This window comes from Salvelinus alpinus, chromosome 1 (assembly GCF_045679555.1).
Source record: "Salvelinus alpinus chromosome 1, SLU_Salpinus.1, whole genome shotgun sequence".
Classification (NCBI taxonomy): Eukaryota; Metazoa; Chordata; class Actinopteri; order Salmoniformes; family Salmonidae; genus Salvelinus; species Salvelinus alpinus.
Genome location: NC_092086.1, coordinates 116,785,228 through 116,809,280, shown reverse-complemented (window position 1 = coordinate 116,809,280; position 24,053 = coordinate 116,785,228). Strand labels below are relative to the sequence as shown.

At 42.6% G+C, this 24,053-nt stretch overlaps 2 protein-coding genes across 2 annotated transcripts in view; both read right to left on the bottom strand.

Annotated features, from left to right (window-relative positions):
* The window catches only part of LOC139539563 (ceramide glucosyltransferase), a 29,362-nt gene extending 19,907 nt beyond the window's left edge, over nt 1-9,455 (bottom strand). Inside the window, exons 1-2 of the mRNA XM_071342632.1 lie at nt 9,249-9,455; nt 1,579-1,720 (exon numbers count right to left, since the gene is read on the bottom strand). Coding sequence (XP_071198733.1) covers nt 1,579-1,720; nt 9,249-9,346 — 240 coding nt within the window. The 5' untranslated portion in view covers nt 9,347-9,455. The remainder of the gene's footprint in view (nt 1-1,578; nt 1,721-9,248) is intronic.
* A 10,795-nt stretch (nt 9,456-20,250) lies between these two features.
* On the bottom strand, nt 20,251-21,883 carry gng10 (guanine nucleotide binding protein (G protein), gamma 10). Its single transcript, XM_071342621.1, has 3 exons — nt 21,653-21,883; nt 20,952-21,078; nt 20,251-20,547 (listed from the first exon to the last, which is right to left on the bottom strand). Exons 1-2 carry the CDS (start codon nt 21,731-21,733, stop codon nt 20,953-20,955), a joined length of 207 nt encoding a protein of 68 aa, XP_071198722.1. The 5' UTR covers nt 21,734-21,883; the 3' UTR covers nt 20,251-20,547; nt 20,952.
* Between the last annotated feature and the right edge of the window lie 2,170 nt (nt 21,884-24,053).

Below are 24,053 nucleotides of genomic sequence, written 5' to 3'. Positions count from 1 at the left end.
TCTATTAGCCTATTAGTTCAGGGCTAAGCCTACCTCTCGTTGGCGCAAGCAGCTGTGTCTCCCGCGCTGTGCACACACAGTTGTTATCTGACAGTCAAGCCCCGTTCACATGACAGTCAAGCCCCGTTTACATGACAGTCAAGCACCGTTTACATTACATCTGGGCAGTCCACTGCAGAGCGCCGGACGCAGAACAGCATAAATAAAAAATATTTTAAATTATGAAAACAGTTTCAAGCATAAGCTTAAAACGACTAAATCCAGCTAAAAGTATGTAGAAAAGATAATGGATCTATACATTTTTCATAATAAAATAAAAGCTAGACAGTCAGAGAATTGAAAATTCCAAAAACAAAAGAATTTAGCAGTATATATATTTTGTTAGTATGTCTGAGCAAAAGAACACAGCATTAGCCATGGGAAAAATAAAAACTCAGCTCTATGGAGAAATGTGCTGAATGACAGGAAATTGCCTTAAAAATGTTAGTTTCTGTACAGCTATAAAAAAAAAGAATCTCTAAAATGTAGCCGTGCAGACAGCGCTCCCTGACACACCCACCACCCTGCTGATGCCATTCCCTTCACTGGGGACCCTCCAGAGTGGTGTCGAAGCACAGTTGAAGCGCAGTTGAAAGCTACGTTGCGAAACGAATGCCGCACACTTGACATTTTTACATTCTTTACATAGTTTACGTAGTCTTTAAATGCAGCCAGAGTCTGTCAATGGAAAAGGAAGTTACCAAACCACAGAACAAGATGAAAATGTGTTTTTTGAGCAATGGCTTTATGAGATAGCTAGCAACATGTAAACAATTACCCATTCCTATAAGTGAGTACTATTTAAAACGTTAAAATAACACACATTGGCTGTTAAGCCAATTATATGACTGTTGCCTCCCGTTTTAGTTTATTGTGATGATAAAGAGGTTTTGTTTTTGATTATAATTATTAGGTGGTGGTTGCTAGCTACAATTATATCTTCAACCTAGCTTAGCTTTTAGCTAGCTGCTCGGTAAGATAGCTTGACTTGCTAGAAAGTTAGAGAAAGAAAAAAATTGAGGAAAAAGTTACTCAACGAAACAATGTTTTATTATCCCCTGAATCAATGTTTCACCTGTCTTGAATGAAACTGTACTAAATCTCCCAAAATAAATGCGATATTTGACGAAAGACTAGTTTCTCAATCTTGTCTTGCGTTTTAAAACCCTATGTTCTCATCCAGTAGCGAAAACGTGATTTGCGTGAAGGTGACGTAGAGCGTAATGAACTACGCCACGATGTTTACGGGGCATCATACGTAGTTAAATGCATAAACGTTCGATAGGCTATGATATGATGGAGGGAGCATCAATTCAGTCACAACAGATATATATTTTTAAAGTCATATTTTAAAAGTCAGATATTTTAAGAGTTAAAACTATTAAGTGAACCGGTGATTCATAACGTTTGAAACGGGTTTTCTGACCGATGCATGCTTCATTTGGATCGGCTTGGGCTCACGCAGACCGATTTACATCTGAACAAGGGACTGATTTGTATCGGTAAATCGTTACATCCCTACTATAGAACAAGTAGTACCTTGGGGTAGTCGAGCTCAAAGAAGGTCTCCAGGTTATTGATGAGATTGGGGTCTACTCCTTTCAGTGGCTTCAGTAGAGAGACCCCCGCCAGCTTACTGTAGGGCTGCTTGTCACTGCTCTTCTTGTTGAGATAGAGTCGGCTACGTTCAGGGAGACAGACACACAGAAAGGGAGACACACAGAAAGGGAGACACACAGAAAGGGAGACACACAGAAAGGGAGACACACAGAAAGGGAGACACACAGAAAGGGAGACAACAAACGAGATCTTCAGTTTTTGTTTTTTTAACATGTTGCCTAGTAAACTTAGAATGGATACATTTCCAACACTTATTAGTCAAAATTGAGGCAACTTTGAATAGACACAATCACAAACGCTGGTATCAATGGCTTTAAAAAAAAAATAAAAAAATCACTTCACAGGTTTTTCCCCCAAAGACAAGACGTCAAAAGTGGTGTTTATATTGGGATAAGTCCATGCTACTGTCTTTACAGGCCTAGTCTATATCTCATTCTCAATCCCAACAGGAAAGAAAAGCACCGCCTAAAAAACGATGGAATTAGACTTAGTCTGTCCAACCATTGGGGTTGAAGCCTAATTATCTGCATTTAATGCCATGGATCATGTGACCGACTCAACATTCCACAATCTCTGAGGTGGCCTGAATGAAACGTGACGATAAACCCTTTGTTTCTGAGTGAATCACACACATGCTTTCACGGGGTTGCATCTCAAATGGCACCCCTATATAGTCTAGTGCACTACTTTTCACCAGAACCCAAATGGGCCCTGGTCAAAAGTAGTACACTATGTGGCCTAGGGTGGTCTAGTGGTCTAAGCCACAGCCCTCGGGGCACATACACCGCTGCAGCACGAGTTCCTGATCATTTCAGCACACTCTCTCCTTTATCTTTCCCACTGTCTCTATCCAATAAAGCATAAAAAATGCCATGAAAATATATATATAAAAACAAAAATTTTAAAGTAGTGCACTATATATGGAATAGGGTGCCATTTGGGACACGCCCATTCTCATCGTCCTCCTTGTGGATTCTCTACTGCTGTCTCCCTGATGAACATTAAGGATTCTCTGCTGCCGTCTCCCCGCTGAACATTAAGGATTCTCTGCTGCTGTCTCCCCGCTGAACATTAAGGATTCTCTGCTGCCGTCACCGTCCCCGCTGAACATTAAGGATTCTCTGCTACCGTCTCCCTGCTGAACATTAAGGATTCTCTGCTGCCGTCTCCCCGCTGAACATTAAGGATTCTCTGCTGCCGTCTCCCCGCTGAACATTAAGGATTCTCTGCTGCTGTCTCCCCGCTGAACATTAAGGATTCTCTGCTGCTGTCTCCCCGCTGAACATTAAGGATTCTCTGCTGCTGTCTCCCTGCTGAACATTAAGGATTCTCTGCTACCGTCTCCCTGCTGAACATTAAGGATTCTCTGCTGCTGTCTCCCCGCTGAACATTAAGGATTCTCTGCTACCGTCTCCCTGCTGAACATTAAGGATTCTCTACTGCTGTCTCCCTGCTGAACATTAAGGATTCTCTGCTGCTGTCTCCCCGCTGAACATTAAGGATTCTCTGCTGCTGTCTCCCCGCTGAACATTAAGGATTCTCTGCTGCTGTCTCCCCGCTGAACATTAAGGATTCTCTGCTACCGTCTCCCTGCTGAACATTAAGGATTCTCTGCTGCTGTCTCCCCGCTGAACATTAAGGATTCTCTGCTGCTGTCTCCCCGCTGAACATTAAGGATTCTCTGCTGCTGTCTCCCCGCTGAACATTAAGGATTCTCTGCTGCTGTCTCCCCGCTGAACATTAAGGATTCTCTGCTGCTGTCTCCCCGCTGAACATTAAGGATTCTCTGCTACCGTCTCCCTGCTGAACATTAAGGATTCTCTGCTACCGTCTCCCTGCTGAACATTAAGGATTCTCTGCTACCGTCTCCCTGCTGAACATTAAGGATTCTCTACTGCTGTCTCCCTGCTGAACATTAAGGTGTGTTCCCTGAAGCAGTAATTATGACATTATAGGGAAGGAAGGTGTAGAAACTGGAGGAAACAGGGTGTTGGCTAAGTGGAAAAGTAATGTTGCAACTATCAACCAGTAAAACTGGGAAATCTCTTTTCGATCCCCACAATAACAATGACTAGCATGCCGATCTGGGGGAAGTATATCGGGGGACTCGTGTACTGCATTTAATTCCACTGCTCCATCTATCACTAGGCTAAATATACAGAGCCTTCAGAAAGTATTCACACCCCTTGACCTTGTCCACATTTTGTCGTGTTACAGCCTCAATTTAAAATGGATTAAATTGAGATGTATCACTGGCCTACACACACACACACACAATACCCCCATAAAGGTCAGTGGAATCATGTTCTTTGAAATGTTCACAAATTAATTAAAAATTAAAAGCTGAAATGTCATAAGTCAATGAGTATTCAGTCCCTTTGTTATGACCTAAATAAATTCAGGAGTAAAAATGTGCTTAACAAGTCACATATTAAGTTGCTTGGACTCACTCTGCGTGCAAAAATTTGTGTTTAACATGATTTAAAATGACTACGTCATCTCTATAACCAACACATACAATGATCTGCAAGGTCCCTCAATTGAGCAGTGAATTTCAAACACAGATTAAACCACAGAGACCAGAGAGGTTTTCTAATGCCTCGCAAAGAAGGGCACCTATTGGTAGATGGGTTAAAAAAAATACATTTTTTTTTAAAGCAGCTGTTTATTAAAATATCCTTTTTGAGCCTGGTGAAGTTATTAATTACACTTTGGATGGTGTATCAACACACCCAGTCACTACAAACATAAAAAGGCATTTTCCCTAAATAAAGTTGCCGGAGAGGAAGGAAACCGCTCAGGGATTTCACCCCGAGGCCAATGGTGACTGTAAAACAGTTACAGAGTTTAATGGTTGTGAACGGAGAAAAATGAGGATGGATCAACAACATTGTAGTGAGGTGTCCTTTTGAACACAGAAAATAAGTGAAATGCAACCAACCAACATAAAAAGCTGGTTAACTATGTATGCTGTGAGAAATGCACCATAAGCAATGTTTCAAGACTAAGCTTCACTCAGGCAGAGGGACATTAGCCTACATTTAATTCCTACAGAAACAGGCCTCAACAGAGGAATGTATAGTGCACTACTTTTGACCAAGCCCATTACACTATATAAGGAATAGGGTGCACTACTTTTGACCAGGCCCACTACACTATATAGGGAATAGGGTGCCATTTGGGACCCAGTCCAAGTCACCTGGCATGGAGGGATGACATTCTGGAGATTACTCACACCCTTCCTGTTAGAACAGCAGGAGCTGAACAAACTAGTTGTTTTGTCTTCACTTCCAATAAGGAAGCTTCGCTTCAAGTGTTTTTTTGTTGCTGTGATCATCTCTCTAAAAACATAGATTAACTAGGCCTAACGATTGGTGGTAAGAAGCTGGGTCGTATTCATTAGTGCACACCATACCATAAAACGGTTTGAAACAGAAAACGAAAAACAGTCTGCTTTCCTCCGTTTTAGTGAGTAAAGAATACGACCAAACAACAAGCCAATTAGTGATTGTCAGCAAGCCAAGAGGCATCCCACGTTTGAAATTCCTCTGTCTATAGCCTAGAACAAGTTGGCCTTCTGCCAGTGATAACATCTTGCCTGAAACAACAACTAGAGGGGATTATTTAAGATACTATATAAAGAGGTAGGGTTTCAGATGCTTTCAGAAGATGGGCAGGGACTCTGCTGTCCTAGCTTCAGGGGGGAGCTGGTTCCACCAAATGGGGTGCCAGGACAGAGAAGAGTGTGTGGAGTGTGTGGTGGAGAGGGGTGACATAGGATAACTTGAAAACCAGGCGTTCTGGATAAGTTACAGGGGTTTGATGGCAAACGAGAGCCAAGCCAACAGCATGTTGCAGTAGTCCAGACGGGTGATGACAAGTGTCTGGATTAGGACCTGCGCCACTTCCTGTGTGAGGTAGGGTCGTACTCTACAGATGTTGTAGAGCATGAACCTGCAGGAGCTAGTCACTGCTTCCTGTGTGAGGTAGGGTGGTACTCTACGGATGTTGTAGAGCATGAACCTGCAGGAACGGGTCACTGCTTCCTGTGTGAGGTAGGGTGGTACTCTACAGATGTTGTAGAGCATGAACCTGCAGGAGCTAGTCACTGCTTCCTGTGTGAGGTAGGGTGGTACTCTACAGATGTTGTAGAGCATGAACCTGCAGGAGCTAGTCACTGCTTCCTGTGTGAGGTAGGGTGGTACTCTACGGATGTTGTAGAGCATGAACCTGCAGGAGCGGGTCACTGCTTTGATGTTTGCAGAGAACGACAGGGTGTTGTCCAGGGTCACGCTAAGGTTCTTTGCACTCTGGGAGGGCGACACGAGTTGTCAACCGTGATCAAAGGAAGTGATGGAGGCATGTTTTAATGTGTCGGGGGAATAGGGTCAGTCTGTTATATCTGGAGTATTTCTCCTGTCTTATCCGGTGTCCTGTGTGAATATAAGTATGCTCTCTCGAATTCTCTCTCTTTCTTTTTCTCTCCATTCTCTCTCTCTCTCAGAGGACCTGAGCCCTAGGACCATGCCTCAGGACTACCTGGCCTGATGACTCCTTGCTGTCCCCAGTTCACCTGGCCGTGCTGCTGCTCCAGTTTCAACTGTTCTGCCTGCGGCTATGGAACCCTGACCTGTTTACCGGACGTGCTACCCGTCCCAGACCTGCTGTTTTCAACACTCTAGAGACAGCAGGAGCGGTAGAGATACTCTCAATGATCGGCTATGAAAAGCCAACTGACATTTACTCCTGAGGTGCTGACCTGTTGCACCCTCGACAACCACTGTGATTATTGTTATTTGACCCTGCTGGTCATCTATGAACATTTGAACATCTTGGCCATGTTCTGTTATAATCTCCACCCGGCACAGCCAGAAGAGGACTGGCCACCCCTCATTAAGTGTTGAATTTAGTCAACAACAAAAATGTATGGCTCATGTGCTACCTGAGGTTCATCTGATCTAATAGAAGTTTAGTAATGCTTAAGTTGTTACGAGTGTACTGATATAAGAAGGACACGTGACATCCCCGGCAACTGAGAAAAAACACTTTATATCAGAGTTGACTGGAGATGGCTATGCATATTCATGGCAGGAGACTAGTAAGCATAGCATCTCTCTCCATTGAATTGAGGCGGTTGACTTCAACATCCGTCATCGAATAATCAAAAAAGGATTACAATAAATGAGACGTGTACACCAATCCAAAGAAAGGATAGGCAGGAGCTAAACATCCCACGTGCCGCTTTGTGGAGAACTCCCATTGTTCGAGCAGAGAGACGCACATCTTGTCAGTATATCAATAATCTTTGTATAGGCACCAGCCGAACTTCCCAGACAAGACAGAAGAGTTTGCTCATATATTATGATGCCATTGTGACGTTTTCATGCACATTTGCCTTGAGATAAAACGCACCAAAACAGTTTAGTTAAGATGTAAAATTGTGCGCCTAAGATCTTCTTGGCAAAAACGACTAAATTAATGACGGATTTCTTGAGCTACACTACATGGTCAAAAGTATGTAGACACCCCTTCATTAAATCGAACACACAGCCATGCAATCTCCATAGACAAACATTGGCAGTAGAATGGGATCAATGGGATCAACTCCATATTAATGCCCATGATTTTGGAATGAGATGTTGGAAAATAAAGTGGCCACATACTTTTGTAGTGTATCTTAGATTCATTCGGACTATTTTGAGTTAGTGTAAACTGCCCACAGCGTCTCAAGATGGACAACACGTACTATTGTCGCTTTTAGGGGAGGATGCTTGGCTAGGCGCCAGCCCAACTGACGCATGCTGACGCCTTTAATGCCCAGAGCATGCAGGACCCCCAGCCAGCAAACAATGACCTAAAAACTCAAAAGAATCATGATTCTACACACCTCTCATTCACCATTGGGGAGCTTATTGGAACTGTTATCTGTGACTGAAACATATAAAGCAGTGCTTCAATTTCAAAAAATGTCATTTGTGATTTCTAAGCATACAAATAAGATTATGTATTGAAACCTTTGAAACAAGGTCTAGTTGCGGCCGCAACCGACCTGATTGTGAAGTGAATGAAATTGCTTGACCGCTTGCTCAATAGGATATCCTTCGCAAACTGCAGAAGCCACACAAAAGATTTGTTCTAGAGGTCGAGTGTTGCGCAGAGGCAGACTGAGCATGTTTTGGTTTTACAAAGCTGTGTCACTCGATAACATTCAATAATAAATGTATTGCATTCATTCTTGCACCATGCGATCATTTATCAACGTGTACTTTCCATATATGCTGCCTGATCTACTTTTCTGCGCGCACATGATAGACAGTTGGTGGTTGGAGTACGGTATGAATCCTGCTGTTGAATTCCTTGAAACCAGCAGGTCAAACTAACAAATAAAATGAACGACTCATTCGAAAAAAAATCATGATTCAAGTCAGTAAAGAGTCGTTCAAAAAAGAATCGTTCGCGAACTACACAATTCCTGCCATTTACGCTTACACCGCGTTAGTGTGTAAGGCAACATGTGTGCCCAGCTAGATGGTTGAACACCGCAGCGGTACAACCAGTCAGCAGGTCAGAACCGTCTCAACGCGGTCACAACACACAGGTGTTTGGAGCACGCTCCACAGCCAATTAGCACAGGTGGCCGCCAATGTCTTCAGTAAACAAACGACGTAACATGGCCGTGTTGGAACACTAACCCTATAAAAAGGTGTGTAGTAATTTAACCTTTTGTTTTTAGGAAATTATTTATTGCCGATATGAATTATACGTTCATATATTACCAATCCTTTTCAACTTTCAGAACGAGTGTCGGGGATCTTAAAACGAACCCGACCAAAAGATACTGTAATGAAACAGCAGGGAGCAGGTCTCGAACCCTCGACCTTCTAGCCCGAGGTCCGGCGCGCTATCGACTGTGCCGCAAAAACATGCTCGAGCGGCAGAGTCGATTTCCGCGCTTATAAACCCAGGGTCGTTACAATACTATCGTCAATAAGCACTAAAAGCAGTTAGCGTCTATGAATGGGGTACAAGATAACTAGCTAACCCAATGAATTAGACGGTGTAATTAATTGGGCAATAAGATAACTTGTTAGTTAACGTTATCATCTAACTACCATCGTGACCATATCAGGTGTTCACTCACAGGTTCAGTCAAACGACAATGCCATACCGATGATGTCGTAATTAGTGCTAGCATCAACAACACTAGCAGCTAACGTAAAATCCGTAACAAATACACTGATATCCAATTTTGTCTGTGCCAGTAACGTTGACGTTAGCTAGCTTACTAAATACAAGGGAGCGCTGAAAAACACCAGTTTAGACATTTAAACAAAACAATAACGTTAGTTAGTGACTAACAATTTAATGGTATTAAGAGACATTACTTAGCTAGCTAAACATCGATTAGCTTACTAGCTATCTCGTTCACGGTGGCTATCCTGTGAGAGGTTGTAAATTCAGTCTATCGACATAGATAGATAGCTGACGTTATATTTGACACGGCTTCTCGTCATGCTAACGTTAGCTTGCGACATACTTTAGCTAGCTAACATAGTGTGTCACTAGCTAAATTAATAGGCAATACTTACACATAGATGATGGACATGAAATGCATAAACCAGAGTACGAGAAATAGAATGAATCCAAATATAGAGAACCCTTGCATGGCAAGATCCAGAAGAGCCATTTCTGTGGCTAGCTGCTACGTTAACAACACCGGTGTAAATATCCAAGCAGACTGACGAGCCCAAGGGGAATCTTCCCCAAAAAACGTCGCTTGGGGTACGAACTGGGCGGGGTATGGCGCTTCCGCCCGTCTTTTCTTCTTCGGTGGATTTTATATGTCGGTTGGCAACCAACTTTACAGTGCATTACCGCCACCAACTGGACTGGAGGGTGGTCTAAATCTAAGGAAACCATTTATTTTTAAATTTTTTAAATGTAACCTTTATTTAACTAGGCAAGTCAGTTAAGAACAAATTCTTATTTACAATGACAGCCTAGAAACAGTTCAGGGGCAGAACGACAGATTTTTACTCAATCTAGCAACCATTTTGTTTACTGGCCCAACGCTCCAACCACTAGGCTACCTGCCGCCCCATTCAGTTGTAAGTGAACATTTAAGAACACAATACTATGCTTTCTTGAATATATTCACAGATCTAAGGACCCTAAAACAGGGAGGACAGGAGCAGCTTTTAATGTTCATGAGTTTAAGGCGGCAGTGACGAAAAGAGCAATGAATCATTTATCTGTTTACACAATGGAGTTGTCGGCATTTCTATTGGCTGCAGAGTGGGTGGAGGAGGTTGAGGCCAGACAGAGTAGTCATCTGCTCTGATTCCTGTGCAGCACTAAAAAACCCTCCTCCAACCCCCATGATATCTAGCTTGATACTGCAGCACCGATGAGCTTAATGCATTTGTGTCTCAGAGCAGACAGGATGTATTGTAAGAGGTTTTGCAGTGCTTGTGTAGGGTGAAACAGATTGGGGTATTTGTGATGTTCCTCTGGGTACCAGCTCATGTGGGAGTAGAGGGGAATGAGGAGGTGGATATTATCTCCAAGCAGGCTCTTAGAACATCCTAATGTTGAAATTCATTTTTACCTTTATTTAACTAGGCAAGTCAGTGAATAACAAATTCTTATTTATAATGACGGCCTACCCCAGCCAAACCCGGGCGGCGCTGGGCTAATTGTGCGCTGCCCTATGGGACTCCCAAACACGGCCGGATGCGATACAGCCTAGATTCAAACAAGGGACTGTAGTGACACCTCTTGCACTGAGATGCAGTGCCTTAGACCGCTGCACCACTCGGGAGTATGAATGGAATTGTCAATCAGTAAAGCAGAAGCCAAGGGGTTAATAAGAACAGCAGTTAAAAACTAATGGCAAGAGTTGTGGAATCACGGAGAGAAAGGGAAGACACCTGTATAAGATCCAGGAAAATGCATGGGCAGGGAGGTCCTCAGGCCGAGAGAGAAGGGAGGAAAGTGTCGTCACAAGGCTGAGACTGGGACACACAAGGCTGAGACTGGGACACACAAGACTGAGACTGGGATACACAAGGCTGAGACTGGGACACACAAGACTGAGACTGGGACATACAAGACTGAGACTGGGACACACAAGACTGAGACTGGGACACACAAGGCTGAGACTGGGACACACAAGACTGAGACTGGGACACACAAGACTGAGACTGGGACATACAAGACTGAGACTGGGACATACAAGACTGAGACTGGGACATACAAGACTGAGACTGGGACACACAAGACTGAGACTGGGACACACAAGACTGAGACTGGGACATACAAGACTGAGACTGGGACACACAAGACTGAGACTGGGACACACAAGACTGAGACTGGGACACACAAGACTGAGACTGGGACACACAAGACTGAGACTGGAACACACAAGACTGAGACTGGGACACACAAGGCTCAATAGTTAATTGAAATTGGTGGGGAAACATCTGACTGGGAGATGTGATCATTTTCAGGAGGATGGAGACAGTGGAACATTTCAGTAGCAGAAATATGTGAGAGAAAAGGAGCGATTGTTATTAGATTTGAGGAGTAATGTGGTTGAAGAGCCAGGATTAAGTGAACTGCTGGGGAAATCTTCAGGGGACCACTGCTCCCGAGTGGCGCAGTGGTCTAAGATACTGCATCTCAGTGCAAGAGGCGTCACTGCAGTACCTGGTTTGAATCCAGGCTGCATCACATCTGGCTGTGATTGGTCCCATAGTCCCATAGGGCAGTGCACAATTTACCCAGTGTCGTCCGGGGTAGGCTGTCATTGTAAATAAGAATTTGTTCTTAACTGACTTGCCTAATTAAATAAAAGGTTAAATAAAATTAAAATATCCATATGCTACACTTCCATTATCCAGTGATGACTTTAGCAGTGCAATATATAGCATGTTCAAAGCCATTCTATCTGCCCCCACCCCACACTCCATTCCTGACAGGCAATGCATCACATTAAATATTTATTTTACGTTGACAACTACTCTGTTAATATGCTCCGCCCGTGTCATTCGAGTGTCCAACCAGACCCCCAGGAACCTAAATACTCCCACTCTCTCAGCCAGATTCCTTCTATACAACTTTTCTAGAACAAAAAAAAACACGGTCTGTGTTTTCTCAACGGAGAACTTGAAGCCCCACTCGAGAGAACACCGCTTAAACTTCCCTAATCACTTCCTGAACTCTTCTGGCTGTCTGGGTAATATTTCTCCCTCTCTTCCACAGTGCCCCATCATCGGCAATGACCTCCCAATATCAGGTGTCACCTGGGAGAATACATCGTCAACTCATAATGGAGAACAACAAAGGACTAATGACACTTCCCTGGGGGATACCATTATCTACCTCATATCTTTCTGACATAGAGCTCACCACCCTCACTTGTATTGATCGCCCAAAAATCCATCCTCCATCCCCCATGTTATCCAGCTTGATACTGTAAGTATGCTTTCCTTCCACATCATATCATAGGCCTTCTCTGCATCAAAGAAAAAGGCTACCAGCGTCTCCTTATTTGCCTGTGCCTTCAGTATGACTGAGTCCAGGCCCAGTACAGGATCCATTGGTCACCTTCCTTTCCTGAACCATCTGGTGACATTAGTCCTCTACTCTCCAGAAAGTAAGTCAGTCTTTTCTAAACCATCTGGTGACATTAGTCCTCTACTCTCCAGAAAGTAAGTCAACCTTTCCGCTATCATCCTTTCCATACGTTTACAAACATCAGATGTCAATGCTATCGACCTATAGCTTGAAGGACAGGCTGCTTCCAACTTCCAGGCAGTTCTCCTTCCTGCCACACCTTATTGTGAAGTTCCAATACTTTCTTCAATACTTTCTCCAATACTTTCCCCTTTCTTCCATAGACTTACACAGTAATTATGACAACTTCCGGAGGACGTCCTATCAGAGCTCTTGCAGCATGAACTGACATGTTGTCCACCCAATCAAAGTATCAGATAATGAATGTAGTACTGAAAGCATAAGCTACATCTAGCTAGCACTGCAGTGCATAACATGTGGTGAGTAGTTGACTCAAAGAGAGAGAAAGACAATAGTTTCACAGTTTTGAACAAATTATTTTCTTCCAAAATTAAGAAGAAGCAGCAGAGAGAGAGCTTGCTATATTTGGTTGTATTTTTTAAACGTTCACTTAGCTAGCAAATGCAGCTAGCTAGTTTAGCATACTCAAACAGAGAGGGATGCTATGTTAGCTAGCTGGCTATGGCTATCCAACACTATAACTCTTCCAAGTCAAGGTAAGCTTTTGGTTTTATTTATTTCCACTGGGGCCCGCCGGTGTAACAGCTAAACTGCTTCCTGACTGTACACTGTACTGCATGATTATAGCGGGTTTACTAACACGTTAGTTCCAGCAGCTATGTTGACTATGACGTGACAACGATGTAGGCTGTGTGTAGCGGTTATGATATGAAGGTTTGGCTTGGAAAGGTTTTTTTTCTCCTGGTCACAGACAGCTGATGTGTTGTGCACTGAAGTCCACAAGGAAAAGGTGAGAGGAGCAGAGCGTGTAGATAGTTGATCATGCTGTTTTTATGTTGTTGCTGTGAAAGTGAACTGTTTGCATGTGATCGGGGGTGTATTCATTCTGCCGATTCTGTTGAAAAACGTTTCTTAAACGGAAGCAAAGGTTAACAAAACGGGGATAAACATACCAGAATTTGTCCAATAGAAACTCTAGTTTGCAACTGTTGGACTAATGAATACATCCTAGATCAGCTAGATGCAGGCAAGAGTGTTCAAGGTGGTATTGAATGTGTCACTGTCTGTCACCTTTATTACAAAGAATTATCTCGACCTGTGAACCTACGTTGTAAACTTTCATTCATAGGCTAGGTTGTAACAACCTCATGATGGGTACAGGGAAAATTTGAGATTTACCATGAATCGGCTTTAAGTGCCTATACTACGAATCAGGTTTCAAAAGTCAAATCAAAGTTTATTGGTTGCGTACACAGTTTAGCAGATCTTATAGCGGATGCAGCGAAAATGTTTATGTTACTAGCTCCTAACAAATAAAAGTATTTTGTTACTAGCTCCTAACAGAGCAGTAAAATGCTTATGTTACTAGCTCCTAACAAATAAAAGTATTTTGTTACTAGCTCCTAACAGGGCAGTAAAAATGTCAAACAAGTACACAAATAATAATTAAATAAATAGAAACAAGAAATCACGATTGTCATAACAATCTAAATAATACTACTGTAATCCAAATACAATCTATGCGTATATACACCAAAAATATATACTAAGAATACTATGTACAGCTGTAGATCAGCCTGGTCTCAGACCGGACGTAACATAGTAAATGTAAATCCATAGATATATAGAGCGCTAATAGCCACCAACACACCGCCATGTCTCGTTAGTACTACAAACTGGCGAGCTCTATTAGAGTGAGATATGTCAAGAATCCAGTATAGAGATAAACAGTGTGACAAAGTGCAATGCACACTAGTAGATATATTAGAATGAGCTAGGTAAAGGATCAGGTATATACCGTGCATTCGGAAAGTATTCAGACCCCTTCCCTTTTCCACATGTTGTTACTTTATAACCTTATTCTAAAATATATATTTTTTTGTTAAATGTTCCTCATCAATCGACACACAATACCTCACAATGACAAAGCAAAAACAGACCCTTTGCTATGAGTCTCGAAAATTGAGCTCATGTGCATCCTGTTTCCATTGATCACCCTTGAGATGTTTCTACTTGATTGGAGTCCACCGGTGGTAAATTCAATTGATTGGACATGATTTGGAAAGGCACAAACCTGTCTATAAAAGGTCCCACTGTTGACAGTGCATTTCAGAGCAAAAACTGGGGAAGGGTACCAAAAAATGTCTGCAGCATTGAAGGTCCCCAAGAATATAGTGACCTCCATCATTCGTAAATGGAAGACGTTTGGAACCGCCAAGACTCTTCAGGAGCTGGCCGCCCGGCCAAACACAGTTCCTCTGTGGAGATGGGAGAACCTTCCAGAAGGACAACCATCTCTGCAGCACTCCACTAATCAGACCTTTATGGTAAAGTGGCCAGACGAAAGTAAAAGGCACATGACAGCCCGCTTGGAGTCTGAGACCATGAGAAACAAGATTCTCTGGTCGGATGAAACCAAGATTGAACTCTTTGGCTTGAATGCCAAGCTTCACGTCTGGGGAAAACCTGGTACCATCCCTACGGTGAAGCAGGGTGGTGGCAGCATCATGCTGTGGGGATGTTTGTCAACGGCAGGGACTGGGAGACTAGTCAGGATCGAGGAAAAGATGAATGGAGCAAAGTACAGAGAGATCCTTGATGAAAACCTGCTCCAGAGTGCTCAGGACCTGACTGGGGCAAAGGTTCACCTTCCAACAGGACAACGACCCTAAGCACACAACCAAGACAACGCAGGAGTGGCTTCGGGACAAGTCTCTGAATGTCCTTGAGTAGCCCAGCCAGAGCCCAGACTTGAACCAGATCGAACATCTCTGGAGAGACCTGAAACTAGCTGTGCAACAACACTCCCCATCCAACCTGACAGAGCTTGAGAGGATCTACAGAGAAGAATGGGAGAAACTCCCCAAAAACAGGTGTGCCATCACAGCCCGCTTAGGGTTTGCCAAAAGGCACCTAAAGACTCTCAGACCATGAAAAACAAGATTCTCTGGTCTGATGAAACCAATGAAGAATGGGAGAAACAGTTATAAAAACCTGTTTTTGCTTTGTCATTATGGGATATTGTGTGTAGATTGATGTAATCCATTTTAGAACAAGGCTGTAACGTAACAACATGTGGACAAAGTCAAAGGATCTGAATACTTTCCAAATGCACTGTAAATAAATAGTGTGAAAAACAGTATTAATTAAACAGTCCAGTATTTAATGTTTCTATAAGTTACATATGGGACACCAGCGTTGGGTGTGTATGGGTGTATGCATATGTATGAGTGTGTGTGTGTGTTTTTGTCTTCTACTACAGCAGCTGGCTGTTAAGTAGTCTGACAGCCTGGAGATAGAAGCTGTTTCTCAGTCTCTTGGTCCCCTGCTTTGATGCACCTGTACTGTCTCTGTCTGCTAGCATGCTAGCAGGGTTAACAGACCATGACTCGGGTGGCTGAGGTCCTTGATGATCTTCTTAGCTTTCCTTTGACACAGAGTGCTGTAAATGTCCTGGAGGGCAGGCAGTGTGCCCCCCGGTGGTGCTCAGGAGAGCCATTCGGTTGAGGGCGGAGCAGTTTCCGTGCCAGGTGGTGATGCAGCCCGACAGAATGCTGGAATGCTCTCAATGGTGCATCAGTTTGAGGAGTTACCGAGGTAACTTTGGCCTCGGTAACTGGTACCACGAAAGTGGCTCACCTTCTGACTCACCCGTGGATTGACGTTTCAGCATTGTCTCAATGAAGAGTTCTGACTCACCCATGGATTGACGTTTCAGCAATGAAGGGTTCTGACTCACCCATGGACTGACGCTTCAGCAATGAAGGGTTCTGACTCACCCATGGACTGATGTTTCAGCAATGAAGAGTTCTGATTCACCCATGGATCGATGTTTCAGCATTATCTCAATGAAGAGTTCTGACTCGCCCATGGGTTGATGTTTCAGCATTATCTCAATAAAGAATTCTGACTCACCCATGGACTGACGTTTCAGCAATGTCTCAATGAAGAGTTCGGCGTTCGACTAGCCATGTGTGACATGCGCGCTTAGTTACAAGCCTGCTACTAGTTAACAGCAGGCGGGCGAGCAATATCCACCGTCGTAATAGGGGAGAGTGGGGTAAGTTGAGCCACTTTTTACATTCAGTATCACTAGGTCAAGGAAAATAAAATAGTATTCTGTCTAACAAAATAAATCTACATAAATACTGTATCTACATATATTTCAGGATGTTGTGTATCCCTGGAAATATTCACAATTCATGTAAACAAATGTTTTAATAACATAGGTTGTCCTAAAAAGTGGTTTCCTGTCACAAATTACCCGGGTATTACATTGGGACAGGACAGGGAGTTGAGCATTGGGACAGGGATAGTTGAGTATTGGGGCAGGGATAGTTGAGTATAGGGACAGTGAGTTGAGTATAGGGACAGTGAGTTGAGTATAGGGACAGTGAGTTGAGTATAGGGACAGAGAGTTGAGTATGGGGACAGGGATAGTTGAGTATAGGGACATTGTTGAGCATTGGGACAGAGAGTTGAGTATAGGGACAGGAAGTTGAGTATAGGGACAGTGAGTTGAGTATAGGGACAGTGAGTTGAGTATAGGGACAGTGAGTTGAGTATAGGGACAGGAAGTTGAGTATAGGGACAGGGAGTTGAGTATATTGTAGGCCTATGTTGGAGAAAGGAGTGCCTCAGAGAAGGACTAGCTTACATTTTAGGTTGTTTTAGAAGCTGTTAAGTTTGATTTAGGAGAACAGAAGAAAAATTACATTTTGTGTTCGCTGTCAAGTTTCATGTTCATCTTCATGAACAAATAATTTAATTAAACTCTTAACCAAACTGCCTTGTATTCATGGTGTGCATGACTTGTAATTGAGAATGTACTTTAGCCATTCTTGTATCCGTTAGGGAGTTTCCAAACACTCCCCCTCTCTCTCTCTCTCTCACACACACACACACATGATTACTTCCTCGTGCATGTTGTATGACTTCAGAGCGATGTCCATTGTCCGTGAGAGTGAGGCAATACTCAGCGTGTATTTAGATGTTGTCATAGTAAGTATCGGCGGAAACTGCCAGAGGAGCAGCTCAGGTCACGTGACATCACGAGGACACTTATCCACGTCACATGATGCCATGAGGTCACATATCTTTTGGAGCAACAGGTGAGTTCACATTAGTCATATAGACTATTATGGGATGTGGGTGCGTCGGTGGGAAGTTTACCCATTCAGTACACTTTAACTGGGCGTTACCACAATAGGTCTGTATACCATCAATAGAAATCATTTCAGATCATTTCACATAAGTAGCTAATCAAACACATTTTGGTTAAACATTATTTTATTAAATTTACACACAGACAGGCCACGTGTGAAACAAAAGCATGTTATTATTGAGTTTAGACATCATATTTTAAAATTGAACAAAGTGCACAATGTTTGAAAGATACCAGAACAGGTAACAATCAACCCGAAATTAATCTATGCAGCACGTTGGATTGTTTACTAAACATTTGCCTTTATGGTGCACTTAAAACAACCTCTAGAAGTCACTGACTGTTGTACATCTAGCAACACTCAAGACTTTGTCCTCCTGTAAAATAATGTCCTGTCTTCATCTGGTTTAATCTCATCCAGTAATGTCTGTTTTACAGTAATGTCTGTTTTACAGTAATGTCTGTTTTACAGTAATGTCTGTTTTACAGTAATGTCTGTTTTACAATAATGTCTGTTTTACAGTAATGCCTGTTCTTCACCAGGATGGACATATTAATATACAACTATATGACGGAACAGCTACATACATACAGTAGTAACCTAGCCCCTTTAGGGCTAGTAAGTGTTTTATGATACTAAAGGTGTCCATCTTGTGGTGAATTGAAAGGGTTGCAGAATTTTCCATTGATGTGGTAACTAGCCTGGTAAGAAGAAAAAATTGTATATTGTTTTGAAGGAGGAGCCCGCATATGGAAAAAAAGAACATCCTTTAAATATATGGAGAAAACCACTTAAAAGCGAACCCGATGGAGGAAGTTTATGAATGACCTTGGCCTATAGGGAGGAGAACTGGCAGTGTGGTGCCAGGACAACAACCTCTCCCTCAACGTGAGCAAGACAAAGGAGCTGATCGTGGACTACAGGAAAAGGCGGGTCGAACAGGCCCCCATTAACATCGACGTGGCTGTAGTGGAGCGCGTCGAGAGTTTTCAAGTTCCTTGGTGTCCACATCACCTACAAACTATCATGGTCCAAACACACCAAGACAGTCGTGAAGAGGGCACGACAAAACCTTTTCCCCTTCAGGAGACTGAAAAGATTTGGCATAGGTCCCCAGATCCTCAAAAGGTTCTACAGCTGCACCATCGAGAGCATCCTGACAAGCATCCTGACCGGTTGCATCACCACCTGGTACTCCAGTCACCCAAGTTACAGACTGTCTTCTCTGCTACCGCACGGCAAGTGGAGCGCCAAGTCTAGGACCAAAAGGCTCCTCAACAGCTTCTATCCCCAAGCCATAAGACTGCTGAACAATTAATAAAATTGCCACCGGACAATTTACATTGACCCCCCCCTCCGTTTTGTACACTGCTGCTACTCGCTGTTTATTATCTATGCATAGTCACTTCACCCCTACCTACATGTAGAAATTACCTCAACTAACCTGTACCCCTGCACACTGACTCGGTACCGGTACCCCTGAATATAGCCTCATTATTGTTATTGTGTTACTTTTTATTATTACTTTTTATTTTAGTCTACTTGGTAAATCTTTTCTTAACTCTATTTCTTGAACTGCACTGTTGGTTAGGGGCTTCTAAGTAAGCATTTCACGGTAAAGTCTACACTTGTTGTATTTGGCGCATGTGACAAATAAAGTTTGATTTGCTTCCGAAAAAGCAGAAGTACTGTAAGTCAGGGTTTTCTGTCGAGGTGTCACCGGGCCGGTAAGAAGAAAAGCGTTAAGTGAGGCTAACCTAAATCAGCAGACATGTTTAAATGACATTAACCTCTTTTCATCTGACGATGACAAACAACTGGGCAACCACTTATAACAGTCATTAATGAGGGAATCTGGGATGCACACAACACAATGGTTATATGCCAATACATTTTTTTTATTTTTATGTAACAATCCCAGATTGCCCCCTTTTGTAGAAGCCTGATGAAGTTTTTCCACTCGGAGACCCGGAAGAGGCCATGGCAATAATGAGTGTGTTTGTAATGTTTGTGTGAATGTTAGGTTTCCTTGTGAAAGAGACCTTGGTCCCTGGACCCACGACTGCCACTCTTGTATCAAACAGGATATGGCAAAATAACACTATGTCTCAAATGGCTCCCTATTCCCTATATAGTGCACTACTTTTGACCAGAGTCCTACGGGGCCATAAGGTGCCATTTGGGACACACCCTTAAGTTAAAGGGAAAGGGAAGTCACAGTGACATCCTGTGGTCAGGGGCTCTACTGACACTGAGTGGTGGTGGAAACATGCGTCTACGGGCGGAAAGTGCTTTCCTTGGTATCAGTTACAGCTTTTCCATGACGCTAAAATAAACCCGATCAAGTTCAGTCCGTGGCTGTCCCCCCCCTGGCTCAGCACAACATCTTGTATGTTGTGAATTAACTGAAAGTAACTGAAAATAACTGGAATTCCATGTGAATTATAAGTATATTTTGGTGGGTTTAAACAGGAAGACCTAGCTTCCTGTCACTGACTATAAGCGTTTTCCATTTAAGCATCGACGTCTCAACAACAGGAAAGGAAGGAGTTTAACGATTCCGAGGCAGTTTCGAGCCGCCCCCCCCCCCCCCCCCCCCGACTTAAAACATCTCTTCAGTTTAAGATGATGCAATGCAAAACAAAGCAATTACTAAAGAACAATGTAACAATGTTGTATAAGATCAAGTTTATATTAAATGTTACCAAACTGGTAAAAAAAAATCTAAAAAATAACTTTGGGACTAAAAATACTAACATCCAAGAAACAAAATGTAAAAAATTAGCTCCATATACAAACCTATTATTACTTCATATAATATATATTATTAAAGAAACACGACAAAACGATGTGGCACAGGAGAAAACATATGTCTTAAATTAATGTAACCCGATCACTTTTTCATCGTTTTTGGATTCCAACATAAGTTTCCCTCTGCATGATTCCGGCGTTTTTGTGTCCTGTCCTGCAAAGAAAACACAAATAACATACATATATATATACATACATCTATATATATTTCTATTTTAAAGGAGGACAGAAAGCACCACAGCCCTTTGTAGATGGAAGTTGCTCTTGGGTTAAAGGGTTCATTGGTCATCAAAAACAAGGACCAGGGCATAAGGCACTTCATCATATTTCGTTGTATTCCCCCTCTCCGAAGAACCCACGGGCCACTGCATAGGTCCCCCAGCCTAGACCCTGGTCTAAAGTAGTGCACTATATAGGGAATAGGGTTCCATAAGGCTCTGGTCTAAAGTAGTACACTATATAGGGAATAGGGTTCCATAGGGCTCTGGTCTAAAGTAGTGCACTATAATAGGGAATAGCCTGCCATAACGAGATGCAACATAGACCAGAGTTTAGTACCTTAGAACAGGTTACAGGATCGTGGTTCTCTGAAGGGGTTGGAGCCCGTCGGAACCCCGACAAGCAGAGCATCTTTCGCTGCATTCTGATGGCAGTACTGCTGGAGCTCGGCCGCTGCCTGAGACACCTGGGGGAACAATTAGTGTTTACATGCTTAATAAAGGGCCTGTGAAGTAACAATGATGTTCCTATCATGTTTTGTATCATATGTGTACAACAGCTGATGAAACTAACACTGTAAAAGTGTGGGGGGGAAATACGATCAGTGTTATTTCCTGATAGTTTCTGGTTTAAGATCAATAGGACACCAAATCATAACTTTATTGACATTATTTTTTACCTGCAGTGACCCGTTTAATATCATCCAGCAATAATTCCATATAATTAATGAAACGGCAGACAATGAATTAATTAATTATATAATACCATGGCGAATCACTTTCTATTTAGGAAGTATCAAGGCCAATTTTGGTCGACTCAATTTTAAACGGAATTAACGACTTTTTTCGCAGCATCAGTCACATCACAGTCGGACCACACAAGAGCTGTCTGAAACAGATACTGTAGACTAAATGGAATGCAATCATTACCCACACGTTTACAATCATCGTTTGAAATGACATGCAATAAATACACCCCCAAAATCTATCCTATACAAAAGCTTCTGCCTGTCTTTCTTTTAAGATGTTCTTTCCGTTTACCTTAATCCGTTCCAAACTGGCTTCGAGTTTCAATTGTTCGACAAGTCGACGCATGTTGGACACGTTGGAATTAGACGTCATGTTGATGATTTCTTTCTTTCTTTCTTTCTTGTTATTTTTTTTGTTGTTGGTCAAATTGTTTGAGGACTATTAGAAATATTGACGGGGAACGGCGCTTTCTGGACTGGTAAAAAAAAAAAAGAAGAAAGAAAGAAATTCACTTCCCAAACTTTTGAAGCAGGAAGCCACATCCTCAGATGGGGAGGACCAGAGGCGTCATGCAACTCAAAAAATTGAGGGGGCACAAAGCATGAAGATGCAGAGGCATCATGCTCGTTTTCCTTGATTAAAAAAACAAAACATGTATTTATTACTAGACACCTAGCAATTGTATGAAGTTAGCTAGCAAGCCCAGATAGGTTCCCAACCTCCCATCCTCATAACTAGCTTCCAAAAAGACATTTCAGGCTATAAATCAATTTAGAATAGCTAGCTTGTCTAACAATCTTAGCTGGCATGTCTGCTGGCAAGTTTGGTATACTTTAGAAAAGCAAGCAATAACTAAATGAACTGAATAAGACACACATTCCTTTACATTATTTTACACTGAACGGAATTTGCAAAAAGTGCAACAACAAAAAACGTTTTTAAACTGTATAGCTGATCAACGCACCATCATACCAGGTCATTTAATGCTTAAAAACAAAACAAAATAGGATGAATAAGATATTTGGCCAAAAGAAGTGCCCTTTCTTACTGATCTCTATAGCTTCCGTTCAAAACAAATCCTGTGAAATGACGTCAACACATACTGGATGAGTTACTGGCTAGCTTAGCTAACAAACTAGCTTCAGTGGTTAGCTTAGCTAACAAACTAGTTTCAGTGGTTAGCTTAGCGAACAAACTAGCTAGGTCGGTTGCGGTGTGCATGACCAGAATGACATGTCGACGAACCACCAAACCAATTTTTGTTCGAAAATTGAGAAAAGGGTGGAGTTGGACAGTTTTTGTGTGTGCCCAAATTCGATCTTTAACAGATCAAATCTGAGGGGGCATTTGCCCTTGTGCCCATGCTCCCTATGGCTATGACACCTCTGGGGAGGACCAATAAGGACCAAGTAGAGAGCTGAGCTCCAGACCCAAAAATAAAATCATGCTCTCAGAGGCCCGCAGCTGCAGTGTTGGCACTACAGTGTTGGCACATTGGCATCTTTATGTTTTGCATCTGACAGGTACAGTTGAAGTCGGAAGTTTACATACACTTAGGTTGGAGTCATTAAAACTTGTTTTTCAACCACTCCACACATTTCTTGTTAAAAAACTATAGTTTTGGCAAGTCGGTTTGGACATCTACTTTGTGCTTGACACAAGTAATTTTTACAACAATTGTTTAAAGACAGATAATTAAACTTATAATTCACTGTATCACAATTCCAGTGGGTCAGAAGTATTCATACACTAAGTTGACTGTGCCTTTAAACAGCTTGGAAAATTTCAGAAAAGGATGTCATGGCTTTAGAAGCTTCTGATAGGCTAATTCAAATCAAATCAAATCAAATGTATTTATATAGCCCTTCTTACATCAGCTGATATCTCAAAGTGCTGTACAGAAACCCAGCCTAAAACCCCAAACAACAAGCAATGCAGGTGTAGAAGCACATCATTTGAGTCAATTGGAGGTGTACCTGTGGATGTATTTCAAGGCCTACCTTCAAACTCAGTGCCTCTTTGCTTGACATCATGGGAAAAATCAAAAGAAATCAGCCAAGATCTCAGAAAACAAATTGTAGACCTCCACAAGTCTGGTTCATCCTTGGGAGCAATTTCCAAACGCCTGAAAGTACCACGTTCATCTGTACAAACAATAGTACGCAAGTATAAACACCATGGGACCACGCAGCCGTCATACTGCTCAGGAGATGAACGTACTTTGGTGCAAAAAGTGCAAATCAATACCAGAACAACAGCAAAGGACCTTGTGAAGATGCTGGAGGAAACAGGTACAAAAGTATCTAAATCCACAGTAAAACAAGTCCTATATCGACATAACCTGAAAGGCCGCTCAGCAAGGAAGAAGCCTCTGCTCCAAAACCGCCATAAAAAAGCCAGACTACGGTTTGCAACTGCACATAGGGACAAAGATTGTACTTTTTGGAGAAATGTCCTCTGGTCTGATAAAACAAAAATAGAACTGTTTGGCCATAATGACCATCGTTATGTTTGGAGGAAAAAGGGGGAGGCTTGCAAGCCGAAGAACACCATCCCAACCGTGAAGCGCGGGGGTGGCAGCATCATGTTGTGGGGGTGCTTTGCTGCAGGAGGGACTGGTGCACTTCACAAAATAGATGGCATCATGAGGGAGGAAAATGATGTGGATAAATTGAAGCAACATCTCAAGACA